General features: G+C 40.4%; 1 protein-coding gene across 1 annotated transcript in view; it reads left to right on the plus strand.

Moving 5' to 3' along the window:
• SEL1L3 (SEL1L family member 3) overlaps window positions 1-13,466 on the plus strand; it is a gene marked incomplete at both ends in the record, with an annotated part of 37,164 nt that extends 23,698 nt beyond the window's left edge. Inside the window, 10 exons of the mRNA XM_081998972.1 lie at window positions 1,014-1,190; window positions 2,846-2,973; window positions 3,598-3,681; window positions 6,084-6,174; window positions 6,284-6,368; window positions 8,542-8,651; window positions 9,954-10,081; window positions 11,693-11,795; window positions 11,891-11,963; window positions 13,300-13,466. Of these exons, the coding sequence (XP_081855098.1) occupies window positions 1,014-1,190; window positions 2,846-2,973; window positions 3,598-3,681; window positions 6,084-6,174; window positions 6,284-6,368; window positions 8,542-8,651; window positions 9,954-10,081; window positions 11,693-11,795; window positions 11,891-11,963; window positions 13,300-13,466 (1,146 nt within the window). The remainder of the gene's footprint in view (window positions 1-1,013; window positions 1,191-2,845; window positions 2,974-3,597; window positions 3,682-6,083; window positions 6,175-6,283; window positions 6,369-8,541; window positions 8,652-9,953; window positions 10,082-11,692; window positions 11,796-11,890; window positions 11,964-13,299) is intronic.
• Window positions 13,467-23,285: the final 9,819 nt, after the last annotated feature.

Raw genomic sequence — 23,285 nt, forward strand, 5'->3', positions numbered from 1 at the left:
TCTATACAAAAATAACACCGTAATTATTGAAAAGTTTAACTCCTTTTGCATTTTAATGGGTAAGCCAGCAACACTGTTCAGATCTGAAAGGAAAAGGAGTCCTTTTCCAGAGGGCCTTTATAAATGCCAGTAGTATGCAGTTCTTTCTACAGAGATTACAGAAGGAGACTGGGCAGTGTAGAAGCCAACAGTAGCAAGCAAATAACTTGTATTTGTGCACTGAGATTTTTTAGGTAGCTTTTACCTTATGTCACTGTTCTGGCACGGCTGCTATTAAACATAGTAAAAGAAGAGTAAGTAGCATGTTCACGTTTATTGGTACAGAGTAATTTGAACTGCTGGCATACTTACAGCCACCATATGATCCACGAATTCATGGAAGGAGACAGTGACTCATTGCAACCAAAATAAACTGTCCCAGGAAGATTTTTCTCCTCTTGATCCATAATTATTGATGCAAAGATGCAACTTAGTAACAGCATGTAGCACTATCTTAAGCAGATCTGTATGGTGATGGTAAAATACATTTTGAAAACAGCATCATAAAGTTCTGTGTTCTTTGCTTCCTATTTATTCTTAGGGAGATGTTCTAGTTTAAAAGAAGTGGGTTTTTGGGTTGCTAATCCTGTCAGCCAGGTTCTTGGAGTTCACACAAATAGATGTCCCATTTTGGCTTTGCAAGGGAAACAGGTGAAAAACAGTCGCAATTTGTTCTTGTCAACAAGTACAAATCTGAATGCAGACATGGCTGAGACTCTATAGAATAAGACAACACTGGAGTCTTATTCCTTGCTCTCAGTATGAGGCCATAAAGAAGAATAGCATGAAAAAAGCCAGCAAACCTTTACATGCTTTAGTCCCAGATCAGTGTAATTTTGGCTGGATCCTTGTGCCAGACATCTAGATAAGCAAGGTCACAAAAGCACGCAAAGTTGGGCAGCAGGTTGGAATTGCAGAGTGACACAAGGCAGAATCAAATGTGTGACCTGAGACTTGACTTCTCTTTCCCTAAGGGCTTGCCCCAGGCAGTGAATGGATTGGGATGGTATTACCACAATTTTAAAAGAGACTACAGAAAAGCAGCTGAACACTGGTTAATTGCTGAAGAACTGGGAAATCCAGATGCATCATACAACCTTGGTGTGCTTTATTTAGATGGGATTTACCCTGGAGTACCTGGTAGAAATCAAGTGAGTACATATTTAATAGTACTATTTCTTACATATGGGCCCAGGTTAGAAGTTTGTGCTTCTTTCTTGAGACTGCTGTATTCACTCTGAGTCAGATTTTGATACCTTTTATCACACAGAAGGGTGATTCAGTCAGATTGCTTAGAGAGAGAGGTTACTCGGGTATCTCAGTCATACTTATGTGTGTTTGTGTTTCTTTAATTTAGAAACAAAACAGGTGCAGGTTTATCTCCAGGGACTGCCCCTGCTTTCCTCCTTCCAGTGACACCAGCCAGGCTAGTGTGTACTCTCACATTGTGTGATCCTTTCAGTTTCTCTCAGTTTTAGATTGGAAAGGATGCTTTCCACAATAGGTGAAAGCAGCAGAACCTTTTCCCTGAACTTGCAATCAGCTATGCTACGTTCATGTAGCTTCTGTGAACATCAGAACTGCAGTAAAATGCCTTCAAGCCAGGCTTTGATATATAACTGTTTAATATAGTCCTAATAAACTGCACTGTTTTGATTTGTCTTCCTGTGACACGGTCCATTTATTTAATTTTGCATGTGTCAGTGAGAAAAGTTATTCTCCCCTAATAGGAAGGGTCTACTTTGGTTATTTTTCTTTTAATTAACTTTGTAAAAAATGCTTTCTATAGGTAGTTCACAACTGACAGCACAAACATAGTGAGGTAGGCTGTAATAAATGCAAGCAGACCTTGTGCTTGGAGCTAAAAGATGTTTCCAGTGTGGCTTTTGAGTTCTGAAATCTGGATGTATTCTACACCAAGCATTTCTGCTGCCAACAGCAGCAGTGCTCACCAACATATGCATTTGACAAACGCATTTTCCTTTTCCGGGGACCAAAATACACATTTCGGAGTGGACTGATTTTAGGTGTACACTTATAAGTCCCACACAGGTTTCCTTATTCACCAAAGCCATTGGAAAGAAGTACTTTATTATGGCTGTGATGGAGGCTCTAAGGTCCATGCTCACTCAGAGAAAATACATATCGATGGTTAAAAATTTCCTGAAATAAATTATTTAAGGCTCTATGCTGCTTTGGTTTACATTACAGATTACTGTTTCTGAGTGCAAAACATGGAGAGTCACTCAGCCCTCCTGCTTCTGCAGCCCTGCCTACTCAGCCCGTGTTATCTTTTATAAACCAGTTTCAGAGGCTTGAGCCACTGTGGTTGTGCACTGCTGGACGTACAGAGCATTGCCACTTCTCCCCAGCCTTCACTCAGGCATCGCCGATGTAGAAGTCCTGTTCTGTCTGATCTTTTCTGCAGGATCCCTTATTAATCTCCCTGCTAGTGAATAACTGATTTTACTTTTGTCAGTGCACATGAGACTTGTATGCTGCCAGGTGTTAGTTACACACTTAAACACTTTTCTACTTGATATTCAATGTAAGTAATGCATTTAGACACTTTGTTTGACATCCAATGTGTTACCAGAATTTACATTTTTAAAAACCTTCTTTCCAGCCTAAACTATTAATAAGTTAGAAGAAAGGAATTCGGTTCACCCAAGTACATTAAAAGTGGTTAAACTGGTTTGCCCTCATTAGCCAACTGCCTCTTAATTCATTTGATGAGATGAGTCCCAGGAAACATAACTCAACATTAATAATGCAGAGTTGCTAATTGTGTCTTCTTTCTTCACAGACAGTGGCTGCACGCTATTTCTATAAAGCTGCCCAAGGAGGACATGTAGAAGGAACTTTACGGTGTTCTCTGTACTACATCACAGGAAATATGGAAAACTTCCCTAGAGACCCAGAAAAAGCTGTAATGTAAGGAATGAAACTATTTGTTAAAGGAAAATATATTTCTGATTGAATTCTTTTGATTATTGATGATATTTTAAGTCCGTAAGTCCTAAATATCTTGTACCCAACAAAAGGTTCATCTGCAGTAAAGTTTGATCCACATGAATATGTGTATTATTTAAATGACCAGTAGATTTTGAGAGGTGCTGGGTACTTTTAGTGGTTTTTTTTCTGGAACAGCTCAGAGAGGTTGTATCTAACAAAACCATGTTTATTTGATTTTCAAGAAGTATCAGGCTCCTGATGTGGTAGAACTGGTATTTTGCATCAAGAGAAAGACAGATAATTAGTTGTAGCACTTATTAACTTTGTTTGTTTTTTTTTTTAAAAAAAGAAAAAAATTAAAGTAATTTTGCCAAGAAAAAACATAGGATGTTGTATGCACACGGAGATGAATGAACAAAATATTCTCATTTAGTCAACAGTTACAAGACTGATGCAGCAATTACTGTGAAATCCCATAGCTTGCCTTATGGAAGAAGTCAGAAGGTGACCCCATATCCTTTTGTGTCCTTTGAGTCAGTGTGAGCTGGGATAACGTTACTGGAGCACTGCTGTTCATTTTTTAGTGTTTGTTCTTTTCTACAGCTGGGCAAAACACATTGCAGAGAAGAATGGCTACTTAGGTCATGTCATCAGAAAGGCTCTCAATGCTTATCTGGAACTTTCATGGTATGTTTGTTCTGTTCTCTTCCAGTTCATTTTTCTATTTTTCACTTAACTTCATAGCATGATAAAATAATTAACATTGGGCCATCACCTCAAAAAAACCCCCACAAATAGCAGCACCACTGAAATCAGTAGCAAAACACCCATTGACATAAACGGAAGGAGGAGTTGACCCAAAGCATAATTCAGCAGTTCTGACAGAATCAAGTGAAAAAGAGGGAATTTGTAGAGTGAAACTGTATTGTATCTGCTGTCTGTAATTTTCATCCTGTAGTACTGTAAAGTATAATGTGCACTGGATTAGCCAGAGGAATACCTTTCACTTTTAATATTCCCTCTGTTCCAAAAACCACACTTTGATTTCTCTCTTATGTATAATTCCATGTCATGAAAATTCAGGCTGCTGGATTAGATTTGTTCTTTTTTTGTACATAGTTGTCTTTTCTGTAAAGTATAATGGAGGCCACCATATCCAATGAGCCGACCAAGAAGTTTCAAATTAGCCGCCAGGTTAATGCTTCATTTTTGCAGCAACCTGTAGGCATGAGTATGAGATACTGTATGTGCAGGCATCAGACTGTCATATGTGATTAAAAAGATGGCTTGTTTAGTCCTGCAGCCTCCCCCTACTAGTACTTAATTAGTGCTTCAGGCTTAGGAGACTTACAAGAAACGGTCAGTGGACTGTTCTGGAGTAACCCATTCCTGGAAGTTTCTTTTTATTTGGTCTGTCACAGACATTACTCCTGAGACTTGACCTCACTTTTCAACACTGAAAAACTCTCAGTTAATATTTTTGTAGCATGTTCTCATGTACAAACCTGTGACTCTACCCAGCTTGTTCTGCATACAGTCATATGAAAGTCCCGTGCACATGACAGGTAGGGTATTAAGGTCCCAGAAGGTCTGGTCTCAGCAGCTACGAGGAAAAATCTGCTCAGAGTTCCACTTGAGATGCCAGTGACTGGGAGTGTATGGATAGTCACTTACTTATAAATACTGGTCCAAGTCATCTCTGGTTTTAGGAGTATGTTCATGTTGAAATCTTTGCTTCTGAGTATTTCTTCATGTATCTTGCACAAGTGTGAATTCTTACACTGCCAAGGAGACCAAGTAATATGTGTTCCTTAGTTGGTGTTAGCAGCCATGTGTTCTACCCACCTGTTAGTCATGGTAGTTTGGTCTTCAGAAACTGATTTAAAGGCCTTAAATGTAGTTTCTTTTCTGAATTGCCCTTTGAGACTTAAGGAACAGAAGAACTAACTTTCCATCTTAGGTATCCTGAATGCCTTCTGCGGTGCCAGGTCTCCATTGTCCCAGATACTTTTACAGGGCGAGTACAAGGAAGAATTTGTGATCTTGCAGAAGCAGTTGGGAAACAGGAGGTTGCACCTGCTAATTCTGTAAGGGCAACTGCTTTCACAATTTCATTTAAAGTTTCTTTGCTTGAGCACCTACTCTTGGAAGTCAAATGCATATTTAACCATATTTGCTTCCAGTTAAAGAAACCATTGAAACCTGAAACTTGCCACTGTTTTAGCTTTGTGTTGTGGAGAAGACCACTGGAAGCATGACCCTTTAATAGGAAGCTTTAGTAGGAAAAAAGTACACCAAGTGTGTTTTTTATCTTGTAATTTTAAAACCAAACACATGATTTTGAAGACTTTGTCTTACTTTTGAATACTTAGTTTTCATAATATTGAGTAGATGAGTGACAGGGAACATGAAAGAGATGCTCTCCTCTGGAATCATGAGAAGTTCTGTACTGCTGCTATACAGCAAATGCAAAATTAGCTTTTATTACTTGCTTTACAGTCAGTGAGGTGCCTAGAGTCTACAGAGGGACTGAGACTGTTATTTTATTCACACAGTCAAATATAATGAGAGACAATTCCTGTTCCAAAGAACCCATAGTCTAAAAAGACAAGGCAAGCAAGTCATAGAAATAAAAGGGTAAAGCATGCTGAAGTACTCGGATGAGTGTTTGACAGATATGTACACAGCTAAGTTAATTACAGATTTTTTTTTTTTTTTAAGTGGAGGTAAGAGTCTTTTAAGAATGTTCTATCTGAAACATTTAAATAGGTAATTTGGCTTAATATCAATTTAACTTCATCATCATCAGTCTTGCACTTAGTGTAAATGCACACTGGAGCCAATCTAGCTTCAATACAAGAGAGAAAACACTGCAAATTCTCGAGATCCAGCATGGCTTGTTACACCAAGCGTTGCCAGTAGATGTAGCTGTTGCATGGGTTTGCCAGCCTCTTGATTTTAAACCTTGTACCAAAATGTTGCTCTTAGGTGATTTTATCAATTTATTTAGGTTTTTTTTTTAACTAAAACAACTGCACTGCTTGTTATTTTTGTTAGGGTTTTCACTAATTTATTTTATCGAACATTAGGCATGAAGCTCTGCTGCACTATATCTTAGCAGCTGAAACTGGGATTGAAGTGTCACAGTCAAATTTAGCACACATCTGTGAAGAAAGACCAGTAAGTAAATGTATTCGCAACTCATTATCCTAAAAGAAACACTTGTTAATAATAATGTGATCCTAATCTCTTATCTGTGATATGAATGGATCAATTATTTTCTTTCCAGGACCTAGCAAGGAAATACCTAGCAAGTGATTGTGTTTGGAGATACTACAATTTCTCTGTTTCTCAAGTCAATGCACCTTCATTTGGTATGTATAAGGAATTCTTTCTGAATGTTAATTTTACTTGGTTTTTTTTAAATTTCAAGAACTATATTTGTTAACTTGCTGACTCACACAGAATTTTTAAGGGAAGAGTAATCCCTGCTTATCATACATTCTCTTTTTAGTGTTTTGATAGGAATATCAGGGGGAAAAAGGTATTCTAAGCAAGTGTTGTGTGTCAGGACAGCTTTTCTGAGAATTTCCTTTTTGTGGCATAAAATGGATAAAATTTGCATAAAATAAAATTTAAAAGCTATGCTCTGAGAAGGGGATAGGTACGTAGGAGCCAGAGCAATTGTCTCAAGGTTTAAGAAAAAAAAATAGCAGTAGACTTTAGGAGCTCATGCCGTTTAGTTTATCAAAGAGAAAATCCAAAAGCAAATATACTTCCATATCATAATTGAGTCATGAGAAACTAATGAAGGCTAAAGAATTCCTTATCTAATTTGTTATGAGTTTTTCTGTTAGGGTACAGAGTTTATCAACATTGGCACAGCTTAACTTGGGGAACTAAAGGATTCTCTGTTTAAAAAAAAAAAAGCCTTTCTGGAAGATGTTTATTTACATATAAGTTACATTCCTCTGGTTTTAAATTTTACTACTTCTGTGACTTTAGTGACTAAGTAATTTTGGTGCCTTTGAAAGAGTTGTTCAGTGTTTGCAAACATTGATCTGATTGTCTCATGAGAAGGTTTAAGTGCTTTGTAATACGCATGTGGAAAAGTGGAATGTAAAAATAATTCAAGCTATTCATTTAAATATACAGCAGCATGGAAACTGAATACCACATTGATACAGCCTTGAAGCCACAGGAGCTGACAAACCCTTTTAGCTTTCGTGAGGAACTTGTACGTAATACCACCTTAGCCGGGTGCAGTTTGGATGACCCTTTGGCGGATCCACTGTACAGTGTTACATTAGAAAAGCTTCTGCAGGTCACTCCTGGGATGAGACTATGATTCTATTCAAGTAAATGAGAGACTTGCTGGCTTCAAGGGAAGGATTTTATTATTTTATCTCTTCTTCATATGAGTAACACAAGGGGAGTTTTGTCTCAGACCCCTCTCTGCAAGAGTGGAGGATCAAATCCCCAGTGTAGGGCCTGGGACAGAGAGTTTAACCCTGGTAGCAGAGATTACCAGGGCTACGTTATCAGAGCAACACAGGGTGACCTCAAGGCCACTGCCTATTGCGGGAGTGCTTCCCAGGCCAGGGCTGGAATGACACAGTTGGTATGGTTGAGGGGAACTCTCTTCTTGATGATTCACTGCAGCGTTCATGGCCACCTGCTCTGCATCTGTGCCAGCCCAGTCACGTAGTCTTTCTGCCTTTGCTGTTGGGCCAGTGACCGACTTGCTTCCTGGGAGAGCTCTGCTATAGTCCACTGTAAAAACAGGTGGGATTTGTAGATAGCTGCCATAAACACACAAGGCAAGGTGTAGAAGCGTTTCAAACCATTTGGGCAAAGCATAGGTCAGGTAAGTGTACACATGGTCATGGGAGTTTTTAAACTCTTTAGCCCAGATAGTGCAATGTTATGCTTACTCCTGTCTGGGTCAATGCCCGCTCTGTTGGTGCATTTCATTATTGTGCAATATCACAGAAAGATGTTTGTAAAATATTTCCTAGGCTTTGCTTCCTTCTAGACCAGAAAAATTCTATACTTATTGTTGTCCTAGTTTGGGTTGGATTTGAAACTAATGAAATTATCATCAGCAAAGTTCTGTAACTTTTGGCATGGGTTCAGCCACCATGGTGACAGGTACAGACCAAGCACTCAACATGTTTTTAAGTCATCAAGTTAGTATGGCTAACCTGAATAATAAGGCTACAGGTTGCCCAAAGACAGATTCAGCAAGTGAAGAGGAAAATAGTATTCAAGTCTCTCAGTCTTAGTTTTTTGTAAAAGTAGCAATATCATTCACTAAATTCATTAAAGAGAAACCATGAGAAATTTCAGCCAGGATAAATATTTTCAGTGGACAGTCTGATGTAAAATAGCCACAGAGACAACCAGAGAGAAAGAGTACCCCCTTTTTTTTTTTTTAAATATGCTGCTTTAAATAGAATTATTATTAACTTCTCCATCACATTAATAGTTGGTTAATTCTATCTCTACACATAACTTTAAATGATCTGCTACTGGTTTCTTCCACAGCTTATTTGAAGATGGGTGATTTCTACTACTATGGTTACCAGAACCGGTCCAAAGACCTTGAGCTCTCAATGCGGATGTATGCACAAGCTGCATTAGAGGGAGATTCACAGGTGGGTCTGCACTTGTTATGTGTTTATTAAAAAAATCAAAGTTTAGAATAATCTGAGGATTCACATGAGACTGGTTATTCTGCTTGCCTGCATCTGTGCACTGGAGAGACCTGCTAGAATAAGTTACAATTATTTCAAAATACCATGTAAGTCAGTAGTTGCTGTTTCATGATAATAGAACGTAAACCTAGCATAGATGGACAGTCCTCGAATTAGGCTGTTTTGAAAGCTCAAGGCAAATGGCTTAATTCAGTGCTACCCTTCCTTGACACAATTGATTCTGTTGTGACCTTGGTATTTTTGCTCCTGCAAGGGGAAGAATTAATAAACTGCTGAGTTTTATTCCAGTCCTATCTTCTGCTATTTTAGAAAATAAACAAGACGACTGGTCCATTTGGTCCTTGGTGTATTGAGTGAGTCGTAGGGTGAATTTTGTTCACTCCATCAACAAAAGCTTCATCTTAAAATGTTTTGTAATGAAAAGATACACTATGTCACATTACGAAAGACATGCAGTGTTTCAACACTGACTGTCCTACCCTTAGACCCTCCTGAAGCATCCTTGATGCAGTATTCTGTTCTCCCTGTCCCTATGACAATGTCCCCAGACAGTATCTTGTATGTGAATTTATTAGAGTTAGTGTAGTTGGGTTTGGTTTTGAGGATATTGGGACAAAACATTACTGCTAAACTAACAAAGGAGATAAGAGATCCATGAACAGTTACTTTAAAGTAGGAAAGCCAGACTCATGGGGAATCCTGTCATATGCCTCCTGTATGTTCATCTTCATGGCTCTGAAAAGACATAGGGATGCCTAAGACTAGTCAAAACTGTAAGACTGAGAATTTAAATTGTGTGGAGGAAATTTCTGCTCTCAGTTTCACTATTCAGATTGCTATTGATCTATAGAGCTAGGTGGAACGGAATTAAATGGTGACAGAACAGGAATCCATTTCTGCTTTCAGACTATATTTCCCCAGTAGATAAAAGATTACAGGGTGGTATGGTGGCTGTGTTTAAAGAGCAGCTAAAAATGAGAAAACTCAGGTCTTTTTCCAGATGATTTCTAAGAAAATGGTGTCACAACAAATGAACACTAATTCTTTTTGCATTTTTAGTTTTTACCTGGCTATATGGTTAGGAGAGAAGGCTCTTGTAATTACTCAGTGAAGATCACATTATAACTAAATAATTTATAGAAGACAGTTATAATTATTTAGATACTTGATGCTTACATCAAACCTTAAATATACATGTGAAAATTTAATGGTTAAAAAGTGTGTATCTTTTTTTATTGCTAGGGTTTCTTTAATTTGGCCCTTGTCATAGAAGAGGGCAACTCGATACCTTCCTACATTCTGGATCACTTGGAAATTGATCAGGCATTGCATTCTAGTAATACTTCACTTCTTCAGGAACTTTATTACAGGTGAGCCTTTTTCCCCCTTAATCAGCATCTTCTGTTTTTCCATATGAGTAGCATTTGCTCTGGAGAACAGCAACTCCTGTAATTATTAACTTTGTTCACTTGTATGATTTAAGACAGGTTAAGGTCAACACGCTTGAAATGCTTAAACGGCCTAAATGTATTTCAGTTTATGCCTGTTTTGAGAGACCTGATTAGATGTGGTCACCTGAAATAGCAGGGACTAGATTTAGTGATCCAGGGGGTCTTTTTCAATTCTTTATATTTAAGTTCCTAAGTTTGGCACTGAGAATTTGTATACTGTCCAAAACAATATTTTCAATAGCAGTCCCAGCCTGTTTCTGCTCACACTGTGCCCCAGAGCATCCTGGCACAGATGTTGTGGCACAGAATATGTGAGGAGGTTACAGGTCTGCTGTCTGAACTGCCTGTCCCAGCACTGTTCATGCACAAACCACCTAAAGACCTATGGTTCCGGTACAGAAGACAGATTTCCTTTACCTGGTAAAGCAATATGTATTGAAAAGCACAGTGGGAATGGGAAGCTTACACAATGTTTGGTGGACTTGTGGAACTGCCTTTCAGATATTTAAAGAAGGAGGAGCTGACAGTTAATACATGAGGCTGTGAACAAAGAATGAGTGGTTAATCTTCTGTTTTACTACTGAGTGTTGAGTGACCCATAAAAAGTGGAGATGATATCAACATTAAAACCTCATTTGTCAATTCAGCAACAGTCCACTGAAATTCTTCGCTGCAGTTAGACTGAACTTGTACCCTGAATTACCTTCACTCCATATGAAATTACCAGTCAGATAAATAGGGCTTCTGGACCAGCTGGTCCATCTGGGATTGTAAGCTTGAGTCGGATTCGGCCCAAAAGAAGGCAGAATTCAGTCTGCTTTGCAGTAAGAATAACTCCAGAGCTGACAGCACTGCAGGGATTTCCCATCATCATACACTGTTGTCTAGAAGGGCCCATACTTTCACACCCACCCACTCCTCTCCCTCCTCAGCTTGGTAGAAAAGAATCAATTGTAGCTTAAAATAGGTGCCTGTGATTGAGCTGTCTAAGCTCCCTTAGTTGGTAAAGTCCTAACTGATGGAACTAAGAAACAATTGAGCTCATCCCACAACAGATACCTCACAGCTAGTCAGCTAAAGCACTCTTTAAGATGTGACTGCATTATGTAGTAGTCCATGGTCTCTAAAGGGGGTTTAGGCACCAGTCTCCTGCATAGGCAACTAGATTTTGTACGTCTAATCCTGAATCAAGTCCTACTGCTGTTGACTCCCATTAGTTAGAAAAAAAGAATCTTGGATATGACCTTGTACTGTTACTGCTTCACAAGGGTAGCATGGATGCTTAGACCCGTTTTTGACTAATGATAAAATAAAAACACACTCCTAGGGTAAGGTATTCTGCGCTTACTGAGGTTAATCTGGTATTTCTATGAATTTTTACTTCACCATCTGTGACATAATGATGATAATATCTGCTTGCTTTTTCTGGGTTACTGAGGTTTGCTGCAAACCCACTTGAGATTCCCAGATGATAGATGCCACAAAATTGTAGAGCAGGACTAATTAATTGTTATTATCTTCTTGTTGTAGGTGCTGGAATAACAGTAACCAAGAATCAATTAGTCCATGCTCATTAGCTTTGCTTTATTTTTACATGAGAGTTTTCTGGAACAATATTTTACAATCTACTCTGGTATGTATTGTTCCTTTAATAGATGCACGGTTCATTTGGAGCACTACCTTGGCTTTGCACTATACTAATGTAAGTTTTTAAACTTACTGTCACAGATCTACTTCATTGGAACTTTGCTTCTATCGTTTCTGGTTGCATTTGCAGTGCAGTATTTTCAGTCTTTATCTGGTAAGTATTTGTCATAGTAAAACAAAATAAAGAGGAGTGATCCTTTTATTTCAGTAAAAACTTCACAAATAAAAGCAGGAATTCTAGATTTGGTAGAGCTACCTCTGAACAGCAATTTTGACACACAAGTGAGTTTTTGATCAGTGAAAAGGGGTGGGTGAAGTGAGGCATAGGTTTAAAACTGTTGGCTTCTGGAGAATTTCCCTTTATAAAGGAGATTCTTAATAAAAACACTAACTGAAGGAAGCTATGACTGGAAATAAGAGATTATTTCCCATGTCTCAACAGGTAATATTGTTAATTATATTACTTTGATTTCATATGTTGTCTCCCCAGTATGCGATGAGACTGTGTTCCCTGTTTCATATGACTGGATCCATTCAGATGCAAGGTGGGAGGAAAAAGTGAGGTTCAGAGAGCTGGTACATTGGAGGAACTTAGGAGGAGGCAGTGCAGCCTCTTCAGACCAATAACAGAATCAATGAATACATTCAGTCAGCACTTGCAGACTCCTCCTGTCCTAAATGAGAAAGGTTTGCTGTATGTTCTGTGTTCTGATGGGACAGAGAATATTGAGGGACAGAAAACCAAATGCCAGACTTCAGTCTCTTAAAACTCCCATTATTTTCTCACCATATTGAAAGAGATGGTGGAGACAAAGCTACATTGCTTAGGAAAGGGGGGGAAAAAAAACTTCCTACCATCACATGCAAAAGTAATGAGTCATCATTTAGAAAGCATTGCCAGCTTCAACCAGGTATTTCACTTTGAATTGCAAGACAGGATCTTGATTGTGAAGTTGTGAAATGAATATTACCAGTTATGAAAATAATTTCTTCCACTAAATACATTTTCTTATGTTGTGGTTTAACCTCAGCTTAAGCCTATGTCAGAAAATACTGGTTTCTGACATATTTCTGTAATAAAACACAGAAAAAACTACTTTCCACATTGACAACCCACACCTATAGGGAATGGTATTTAAAAAAAAAAAATCCCCAAAACATTAAATATAAAAAGATTATTTGAATTTTACAATTGCTAGAGAACATTTAAGACATGTAGCTGTGAATAATACACTGACTATGGAAATAATTCTGAAACCTTGCTTTCCTTTCTTACTAGCTATAATTGATGTAACTTGGGAATCATACTACATACGTATAAAGTGTATAGTTAAAGTTACAGATATTCTTATTTCAATGTGTCATCACCTTTGAATATTATCTTGATATTGTGATTTCATATCCACATCATAATATTTAAATATTGATGAATAGACTTCCTATATGCAGTGGGGTCTTTTTTAATCATTTCTTTTGATGTTTTTCCAAAGCCCGTAATTCTCCTGGAACAAGATCAGAACCATTGTCAGATGAACCTTCTTCCTCAGGGAATAGCAATGAGGATGCTACCAGACTAGTACAGCAAGACGAATCTACTTTTTCAAACAATTTAGCACAGCAGCATTCAAACCCTCAGAATCCTCTTGTTACGAGCTGAAGTGTTGTTTTCCTAAGGATAACATCCCATGGGGAAGATGAGATATGAACAACTACCAATCTAAGAACTGGCAACCGACCATGTTAGTGGCATTAATAATGCAGTCCAACAGCCAAAATCTTAGGGGAATTCACTGATCTAATTTCTCCACCATAGAGGAAAACCACCTCTACAATTTATTTAACACTCCAAACAGATAATGCAGATTATCTCACTATACCAAACACATGATCACACTGTACTGCATTGAAGGACTGGAAGAAAATATGCAAAGTCTTTGCCTAACTGAAGAATGAGCAAATCTCCCACTGGTTTTGATGAAGAAGAAATTTTACTCACATACCTATATCTTATTAAATTGTCTTTACTGCATTTCAGCTTATTTTACTGGTGAAGTTACCGGAGTTTTCCAAGTTGAAAGCATGGAAGTCATATGAAAGTGAAACCCAGTCACCAACCCTTTCCAAGTTCCATGGCACAGCTGCCGGGACTTCAGTACATGCAGTGATAACAATTACTTTTTTGGTGTTTTATATTCCATCCTAACTCTTTGATGTGAAAAGTGTTTTGTTTTGAAAGCAAAACACCAGGAGGATTTGTAATATGATCATAACATAGTAGTTCTGTAGGCTGACCCTTGAAATGTCAAAGTTTAACGAGTGTCAGCAATTCCCCGGGGACACAACTGTTGTTTCCTGCTCTGCCAAAGAAAGTAGCTTCCCTAATGAGTAAATAAAAGAAATTTTAATTGTGAACAGGTGACACAAAGTGAATGAACAGTTTACTTTTGGATTCTTGCATAAATAAAATTGGAAAGGGTTTATTTTATGTTTTACCATAACTCATCTGTTTAAATTACAGTTTATTTGGTAAATGTTAGATGGGATAGATGGATAGTAAGGATGGAGTGCAGATGGCTTCTGTCTGATTTAAAGGTGTCAGGTAAGTGGCTGTAGGAAAGGTCTGACCTGTAAAGCCGATGTGCATGCACCTCTGCAAAATGATGCAGATCACAGACTATAAATGGCATCAATCTATGCATTATTGAGAGTTAAATCCACTCTCCTTGCACTACGTTATTTACTCTTGTAAATAAAAATATTTTTCTAATTCAGCCTGTATGTGAAGGATTTTTTTTTTTTTAAAGCACCTGTCAGATTAAATTCTCTCATCATAATATCTTGCTGTTGCAAATTCTCAAGAACATTATTTAGGTGTCTGTTTTCTTAGCTTCAGGTGGTACAATCAAGTTTTGCTTTCTTTGAGGAACAGAGCAGTGTTTTGTTTTTCAATCAAGACATGGGATTTTTCAGTAAGAAAAAAAATTAAAAGGAGAAAAAAAATCCCAAAACACCCCCTTCAAGAGACATTAAAATATATATATAATTTTATGTATATACATATCATTAGGCTATGTTTCTCTTGCAGAAGACTGAAAATGCAGTAGTGTTTGGAGAAGAGTTGACACTTCAAGACAGCAGTTCCACCGAGTAAGCAAGGGGAAAAAAATCCAGGTGTTGAAGCTTTCTCATTATATGTGTGGAGAGAAAAAGAAAGTGACTTGTGTGCCACGTTACTGATTTTTTTTTTTTTCATTTATTTGAGCAAGAACAGGGCAATTAGAGTAGTGTTTGTTCCTGCTACAGCTGTATATAGAGGCCATATAACACATTTTGTTGCGCTTTTTATGCATGGATTGGTATTATTTCTACTAGGTATTTTGAAGTGTTACAGTGGAGCTTCACTTTTACATCCTAAACAGTTCTTGACTTGCAGAGGTTTTATGCTATGCTTTTGGTATCCATTGCAAATGGATCACCAGCATTTTTTGAGTCTGAGTTATAATCTACTTTAGCCTCACAAGGTTTTACATCATATTCCTTAACACAAATGTATAGATATTTTAAGAATCCTCTCAACTTTACATTTATCACTTAAAAGAAAACTCTGCATTTGTAGTAAAGCTGGCAAGGTCAGCTGGTGAACCCAGAGGTATTGCAGAAAGTCAAGTGTAGCCTTTGAAGACGAATAGACAATTTTTACCACATAGGCATGACATTAGGCACAAAATGGCTCATAGGGTGGTCACAAAAACCCCTAACTATTGGGACATGCATAGGGCAAATCTTGCTTGTAGTAAGCTATACATGTAAGATGTATTTTACTACATATGTCATATCTACATAAGTGACAGACCCTCTACGCACAGAGTGCTGCTTTCTTTGAAGCCCCTAGCAAAGTATTAATCCCAGGGAAGTTTGGTGGTGGTAGCATGATTGCAACCCATGTGTTGAAATCTTGGGATTCTTGGCACAGCAGGGGTTTGGGTTGTGTACATACGGGTCAGAGTTAAGTGTTAGCAGTCAGGCTGACTGCATTTTCCCCTCCAAAAGTAAGCCCATGTTCTCAACTTTAGTAATTAACTAATTTTGCCAGAAACGTGATTTCACATCTGTATTTCAGAAGACAATTGCAGAAGCTGCAATATATTTCCTGACGCCAGCAGTTAATAGTTAGGTCTTTGTTTCTTGTTACCTATTACATCAGAAGTTCCACCAAAGAATAGTTAAAGTATGTTAAGATAAGCAACTCTTCACAATAAACTGGCAATACTTAAGGCTAAAATAATAATAATTACATTATTATCCTTCACTTCTTATAAGATCTAGAAGGCTATTATTTGACAACCTAGAGAATCAAACAATTTCCGCAGAGAAAGAGAGGATGATTAGTTAAGCAAAGCAGCTACATAGTTCTAGTACATCCACAAAAAAAAAAAAAAAAGGAAAAATAAACAGAAAAAGAAGTAGGCATCCTATGTGGGTGACTTGTGACTGCTGCATGAATCTGTTCCCTGGTCTGTGCAGTGATGAACATTACATCCTGATATACAGGCATGAGTGCATACTTAAAGTTGTATATTAATACATGTTGAAAATTCATACCTTGCCATGGAAATTTATTCAGTGATAGAAAGGGGGCAATTCATGGAAGTTAGTCCTGGTACATTGATTTTGATTATATGATTATAAGTATATCCCCTGTTGGGACTTTTGTATTCCCACTTGGGCTACAGGAAAAGCATAAATGGTCTTTCAAAGCATGCAGGAAACATGGATTACCTGTGAACAGCTTTGTTTTATAGCAGACTCTTGTCTATGTAAGCTGTCCTCACTGGCTCATGGGCTATATGACATGTAAGACTGGCTGTTGACGCTTGTTCTGGACGAAATGCAGCACACAGGTATGAAACAGGTTGAATAAGCTTTGGATGAGGAATTTCACCCATGCACCCTCTGCTCCCTCCCATAAATGCATAAACTGCATTAGGAGATTGGGATGTAGAAAGAGAACAGGAAAGAAACAGCTGGAATTTCTGAAGAACAAGCCCAAGTGTAAGGAAGCTAAAGAACGATGAGGAGCAAATTCCCGTGCTGTCTTCTAAGATCTAGGCGACAGGAGCAATTCCTGAATAATTAGCAGAGCACTGTAAACTGAGAAGCAGCAGTCAGTGGCATATGGACATGCTGGAAATGCATCACAGCTTGAATGTTTATGAAAAGACACAATTCCTAATTCCAGAAGGCCAAATTATTATTTACAGTAAAAAAAGTAACAGCAAGTCTCCGCCTAAATACAAGGTACTTGTGTTAAAAGCAGCTGCGTGCAGGTTCACGTACGTGAGCATCAGAACCAGGAAAGATCAGGAGTAATAAGTAACCAAAACGGAAAGGAAAAGATCACGTGTGTAATTGCAGTACCTGCTGACGTTACAGCAAGCATTAGATGTGTTTTGGGGAAAAAACAAACACACACACCCCTAGAACAAACAGAAAAACAAAAACCACTTGCTATAGATATTTTGAAGCACTGAGGTTCCAAACTTAAATTACACCAGTGCTATGTGCCCGTTAAGTTAAGGGGCTTGGGTTCTTTGGTAAGTGCTGTCAGACACCCATCCACCTTTGGGCATCTTAATAACCCCTTAGAAGAAAACTGGCTGCAACAGGTTTGTTTATAACCCCGTGTTCAGTGATCTTTCCTCTCTGCTAACGTATTCCTTGACCTTGCTTCACTCTCCAGTTTGCTTTTTCCAATTCCTGTTGTCCTCCCTCATTTGTCCACGCTGACCTCTCCCCTTAGGCCCTCATCAACCTTCTAGATAGCTCCTAATACTCAGCATTGCTATCAATGCTATAATACTCAGGGCTCTTATCAGGTCTGCCAGCATTAATAAGCTAATGAAGGCCAAGCTCCACTACCTGGCTGTGAGTAGTTAAACTCTTCCTGAGAACCCAGTTGCCTCGTGTACTGTTGGTTGGGACCAGCCCTGGTCCATAAAATTCCCGGAATGGTGCCAGGCTGTTGTCTAGGGGGTACTATTCGAATGGGCTCAAGTTAGGCCAGGAAGCACACCGCCAAATAGCGGAGATGATCATAAGCCGGTGCCCAAGCACATCCTTTAGGCCTCGTTTAGATTAATTAATTGTGCAGGCAAACCGAGACCACTGGCCTCTCCGATTTAGGCTGCAAGTCTCTGTTCCACCCCCATGGCCCAAGCAACTGCTCTAAGGTCCATCCTGATTCCACCAGCCGGTGTGCCAACCAGCACTCCAGGCATGTTCAGAGCTGTTCTGAAGGCTCGCTTTGTTGGGGTCGGTGTGCTCAGCAGGTGTTTGGAGACCACAGGGCAGCCATTCCAAAACACACCACTACTGACTGACTGAAATAAGACAAAGTCTCCATTCGTGCTTCGCTTTGTTCTGGGAGGACCAAAGCATAGTTTTCCCCTCTCTCTGCAGAGTTGTCCCTGCCTGCTCATCCCCTACCAACTCCATCTGCTGTCCTACCCAGCTGCCAAGGTTTAGAGGCTCACCTCTGCTCATCAGTGTCACGTTGCCCTTTCAAGCCCGCTCCAGTTGTGCGTGGACAGCTCTTCCAATGCCATTTTTGAGCCAACCACAGCATGCTAGTCCCAGAAAACAAGTTAACCAATTCAGTGGGTTACAATACCAGTAGGGGAAACTGAGGTACAACTACTGTAATGAAAGTATCTGGAGTTGTCTACATTAAACAAATATGGGAAACTGTGGAGAACCAGAAATCTTTCCTCTGGATGTTTTTAAATATTTACTGCTCAGCTGTGGCTGGTCCCAAGCAATAATAAGTTATATATCAAAATCACCAGCAGCCTTCAGAAGCACCAATAGGCCAATATTTAAGAGTTCATTCACTGACCTGGAAAGCTGCAATAGAGACATGAATCCCAATATTCCATAGCCTAGACTAATTCTGGCCAAGTTCTTCAGATACCCAACTTGGACTAACAGCATTAAAAGTAGTCTCCTACACTCATTAAAAGCACGTAGGTGTCCTTAAAGAGGCTGAAATCCAAACCAGAAATGACAGCCATGCAGAGAGAACCATGGCAAGCGCAGATGTGACCTCGGAGGCTCTTGGGGCCAGGGTCCGGAGGCAGCAGCGTTGCTGCACACCCTGTTTCTTGGGCTCTCCTAGGGCAAACTCTTCTGTCCCGCGTGACGCTGCATTACTGTGCTCTGCAAACATACCCTCTGTGCCTTTCCAATGCTAAAGGAGATTAAAAGCTTCGCTTTCAGACCTTGCGTATCCGGCGAGAATACACAGGAGATCCTGAGCGCTTGAATGCTACCAGCGCCAGATGGGTTTGCACAGAGGAAGAGCAATTAGCAAGACATGACAGAGTCAGTTACGCTGATGCTGATATCAGGAGTAGGAAACACCTTGTTCAGCATTTTAAGTAATAAAATACCTACACACCTTTCCAAGAAAGCATTATTACACCATGTGCTAATTGAGTTAGCAAGGCAGGGGGTGGGGGGGTGGGAATCAGGCTGCCCTCCAAACCGCTACCTTGTGCCTATTTGCACCTTGTGCCCCAATACCATTATCCTGGGAATATTTAGGTTCTTTTGTGATGCATTAAATCCTTGTTAAGTGTATGTGCATAAAATAAAATCCCTCTTTCAGCTGCAATAATTTTTATGGTCCTAAGCTTGCCTTTAAAAACCATAACAGGTAAACTCCCCAGGCACCCACCTACCCCACTTCCACTTGCAGATGAAAGCAGAAATTTAGATAGCTACGCACCACTTTGGGTACCTGCCTTATATAATTCCGTAACTATTTGAAGGGCTGAAGGTGGGAGGCTCGGTTTAATAAAGGCCCCTACTGCAAATACATAAAGGCACCTAAGACGGTTTCTTTCACTGAATCCAGTAAAAGGATTTTCTCTGAAACATTTAGAAGCTTGTGATAGCGTTAACAACCACACTCCTAGGACAAAAGAAATTCATCTTATAAGATGCAACTTTTGAAGATACACAATTTCAATGCTATGTAACTGAAGAATGATTCATCCAAAAACTCTTAGATACTTGTCTCACCCCTGATCTCCTCCACACACAAAACCATCCTGCCAGAGTCTTGTGCTTTAAATTGAGGCTAGCTGAAAGAGAAAGCCATTTTTGTTTGGCTGTGAATAAATTGAAACAAGGGAAAAAGAAGGGAGAAGGACACGCCAAAAAAACCCAAAACTCCACAAACACTGGAGTCCTGAGAATCTTCCAAAGCCTTTTACAGTCTCCATCACTCTTCTATCCAGAAAAAAAGAGCAGTTCTCTGGGTCTTTTGTACTTTGCCCTGGCATTGATGGCCGTATTGTGCTGGGGGAGCTGTCTTGTGAAGGGGAAGGGGGAATACATCCCACTCCTCCTAGCCAGAGTTGATGTGGATGGTTTTATTATGCAGGTTCCAGGTCTTTACTGCAGTTTCCTGATAAATACAGTGACTTTGTCTACAACAGCACAGAAGGGCTTAGAGTATTCTCCTGCAAGTCCATGTGTAGCACCAGTCAAGACAGAGTAGTTCAAGGATGATTCTTCAGGGTAGTTCCTTGCATGGTGTATTGGGTCTGGCTGAGATGGAGTTAATTTCCCCATAGCAGCCCTCATAGTGCTGTGCTTTGTATCAGTAGCTAGAAAGGTGCTGATAACACACCAGTGTTTTGGTTGAGCGGTGCCTGCTCACCATCAAGGCTGTGTTTGCAACATTCCCTCACCACCAGTAGGCTGGGAGTGAGCAAGATCTTGGGAGGGCACATGGCTAGGGCAGCTGACCCAAACTGACCGAAGGGGTATTGCATTCCATATGACATCTGCTCAGCAAGAAAAGCTAAGAAAAAATGGGGGGCCATTTGTTTTTTTATGACATTTGTCTTCCAGGGCAACTGCTACACATACTGAAGCCCCGCTTCCTGGGAGGTGGCAGGACATCACCTGTTGATGGGAAGCAGAGAATAAATCTTCTGTTTTCCTTTGTTTCCCTGTGCAGCCTTTGTTTTTGCTTTATTAAACTGCCTCTATCTTGCCCCACGAGGTTTTTTTCCATCTTATTTTCTGCCCTCTGCCCCCCCTCCACTGAGAGGATTGATAGAATGGCTTGGTGGGCACCTGGCATCCAGCTAAGGTCACCCCACCACATTGCTTTTTGGTGCCCAACATGGGGCATGAGACAACAGCAGTTTTGTGCTGTGTGCTACGGCTATAGTACTTACTAGATGGCAAGCTCCTGTGCGGGTCATGGACTTTGTTGGCTGCACTGCTTATCTCTTCATTTTGCTGAGCTTGGGAACATGTCAACACAGGTACTGGCTGTGTCCTTTGCCCTGGCACTGATGGCCGTACTGCGCTGGAAAGGAAGGGGGAATATATCTCGCTCTTCCTCCCCAGGGTCGTTGTGGGTGGGTTTATTTTGCAGGTTCACAAGGTCCTTGTTCACCCTCACGTGAGCTGTTTAATACTGCTGAGTAACACTGATAGCATATTCTGGGGTTTGTGGCATCTGGTCGTGTCCTGGTGTAAGAGAAGACAACTTTGGATGAGGTGATACTGACGTGTGCCCTGAGGTGGCTGGTCCCTGGGCAGCAGGGCGTGTGGAAGGGTTTGGGCAGGTTCCTAGGGTGGTTATCACCTCCCATAACCTGGGACTTGACACCCGAGCAGGCAAGCAGCCCTGACAAACAGACACACCACCCGATAGAAGGGTGTCTTGCCTACCCCGATGAAAACCAGTAGCTTCTAGCTCTGTACTGGGCCTGGCCTGTGCCTACCGAGCCACAGCTCAGTACTTGGAGGACTATGGCTGAGGCAGGGACCCAGCAAACAACAGCAGCTACAGTAACTGTCCCAGTAGTGAGAAACAAACAGTGGGCAAGGAGAACAACGGGTCCATATCATCGGGTAGCAAGGGAGGAGGAGGAAGAGGAAAGGTTTGATCAAGAAGCCACTCCTTGGACAAAGAAATTGGAGGAAAGAGTGAGAGAATTCAGACAGGAAGCGGAAACTGCCCGGTCCCTGACCTCATCAGAACGACAAGACACACAGAAAGATTACAGCCACCATCGGGTGAGCAGATTGCTGCCTGGCTCCTCCGATGCTGCAATAACAGGGCCAACAGTCAGCAGCTGGAAGTTAAGGAAGCCCAACAGCCAGAATCCCTTGCTAGAAACCAGAGAATTGAGAGAGGAATTGGAAAAAAAGAGGCAGCAATTTGCAGCCTCTGGAGATGTCTCCTCTCAAGTGTGAGGGCCAGGTATCCATTCAAGGAAAATCTTGTGAACTCCCCAGGAAAGTGGGCTACCATAGATGGAGGCATCCAGTACCTGAGAGGATTAGCGGTGCTGGAAGTCATCTCCAGTGATCTCAACACTGACGAGGTCTCTAAAGATCTGGACAATGTTCTGTGCACATGGACTATGTGCAGGAAGGTGATTCAAAGAGCCCCAGCGTCATATTCTAACAGCTTGGCTGCAATGTATTGCCCAGATATGGATACACCAACTGTGGCGAGGGTGTCGTCTTGGCTCCAAAACTTTGAATAAAATCCCTGTACCTCCTCATCCCTATGGGCCAGCGCCTTGGCTGTCAGCAGCGCCCCAAGATGTGAGTCCTCTCCTGCCCCGGTCAGAGGGAAAGGGAGCCCCAGGCACAAGCCCTGTGACGCGCTCTGGTTCTTCCTGCGCAGGGGCTATCCCAAGTGCTATCAGCAAGTTATCCTCTACTTGCTCTTCAGTGCAGAGATAACTGTGTCTTTTCAGCCAACAGTACTGGGCAAAGTTGCGGGCAGCAGTAGTACCTGAACCCTGCTTGAGTTTATAAGCTATGCTAGATCGCTGACGTTGAGTGATAACACCACCGGGAGCATCACAGCATTTGAACACTGTGATCTGGGGCTTGTACCCTGTAAATTTTCCATACTGTTGGCCTTGCCATCATTCCCATTCCACCAGCCCCAACACTTATCTCAGCCACTCAATGCTAGTCTGCACCAGCTTACACTTATTGGCACAGGTGAAATAAATTCATGAGGTGCATAATCTACACTGCAAGACAAATTTACTTTACCTCCATCAGATTAAGAACATTGAGTCACTTTTGCAGTGTCCTGCTTCAAGGCTTCTGCTTGCTAGAAGCAAACATAAAAGCGTGCCCTCAGGATTTGTGTCTCACCAATAAAAAACATAGTAATGAATTAGATTGTTCCCTTGGTCATTTCACTTCCAGATGAAATATTGTACACGTTCAGCAGGACAGTGTCCGATAGAAATGGGTTATTGTTGCAGAAAGACTGGACTTTATACCACCATGCAAATGAAACGGAGTGCTCCTGAACAGTTCTGCTCACCATAGAAAAAAAAAATATCACATGACTGTCCTTGTGTTTTACAACAGAAAACTGCATTACTCTGCTAGACCTGACTGTGAATATGAGCCTTTACAG

Source organism: Phaethon aethereus, assembly GCF_964289735.1.
Source record: "Phaethon aethereus genome assembly, chromosome: 4".
Taxonomy (NCBI): domain Eukaryota; kingdom Metazoa; phylum Chordata; class Aves; order Phaethontiformes; family Phaethontidae; genus Phaethon; species Phaethon aethereus.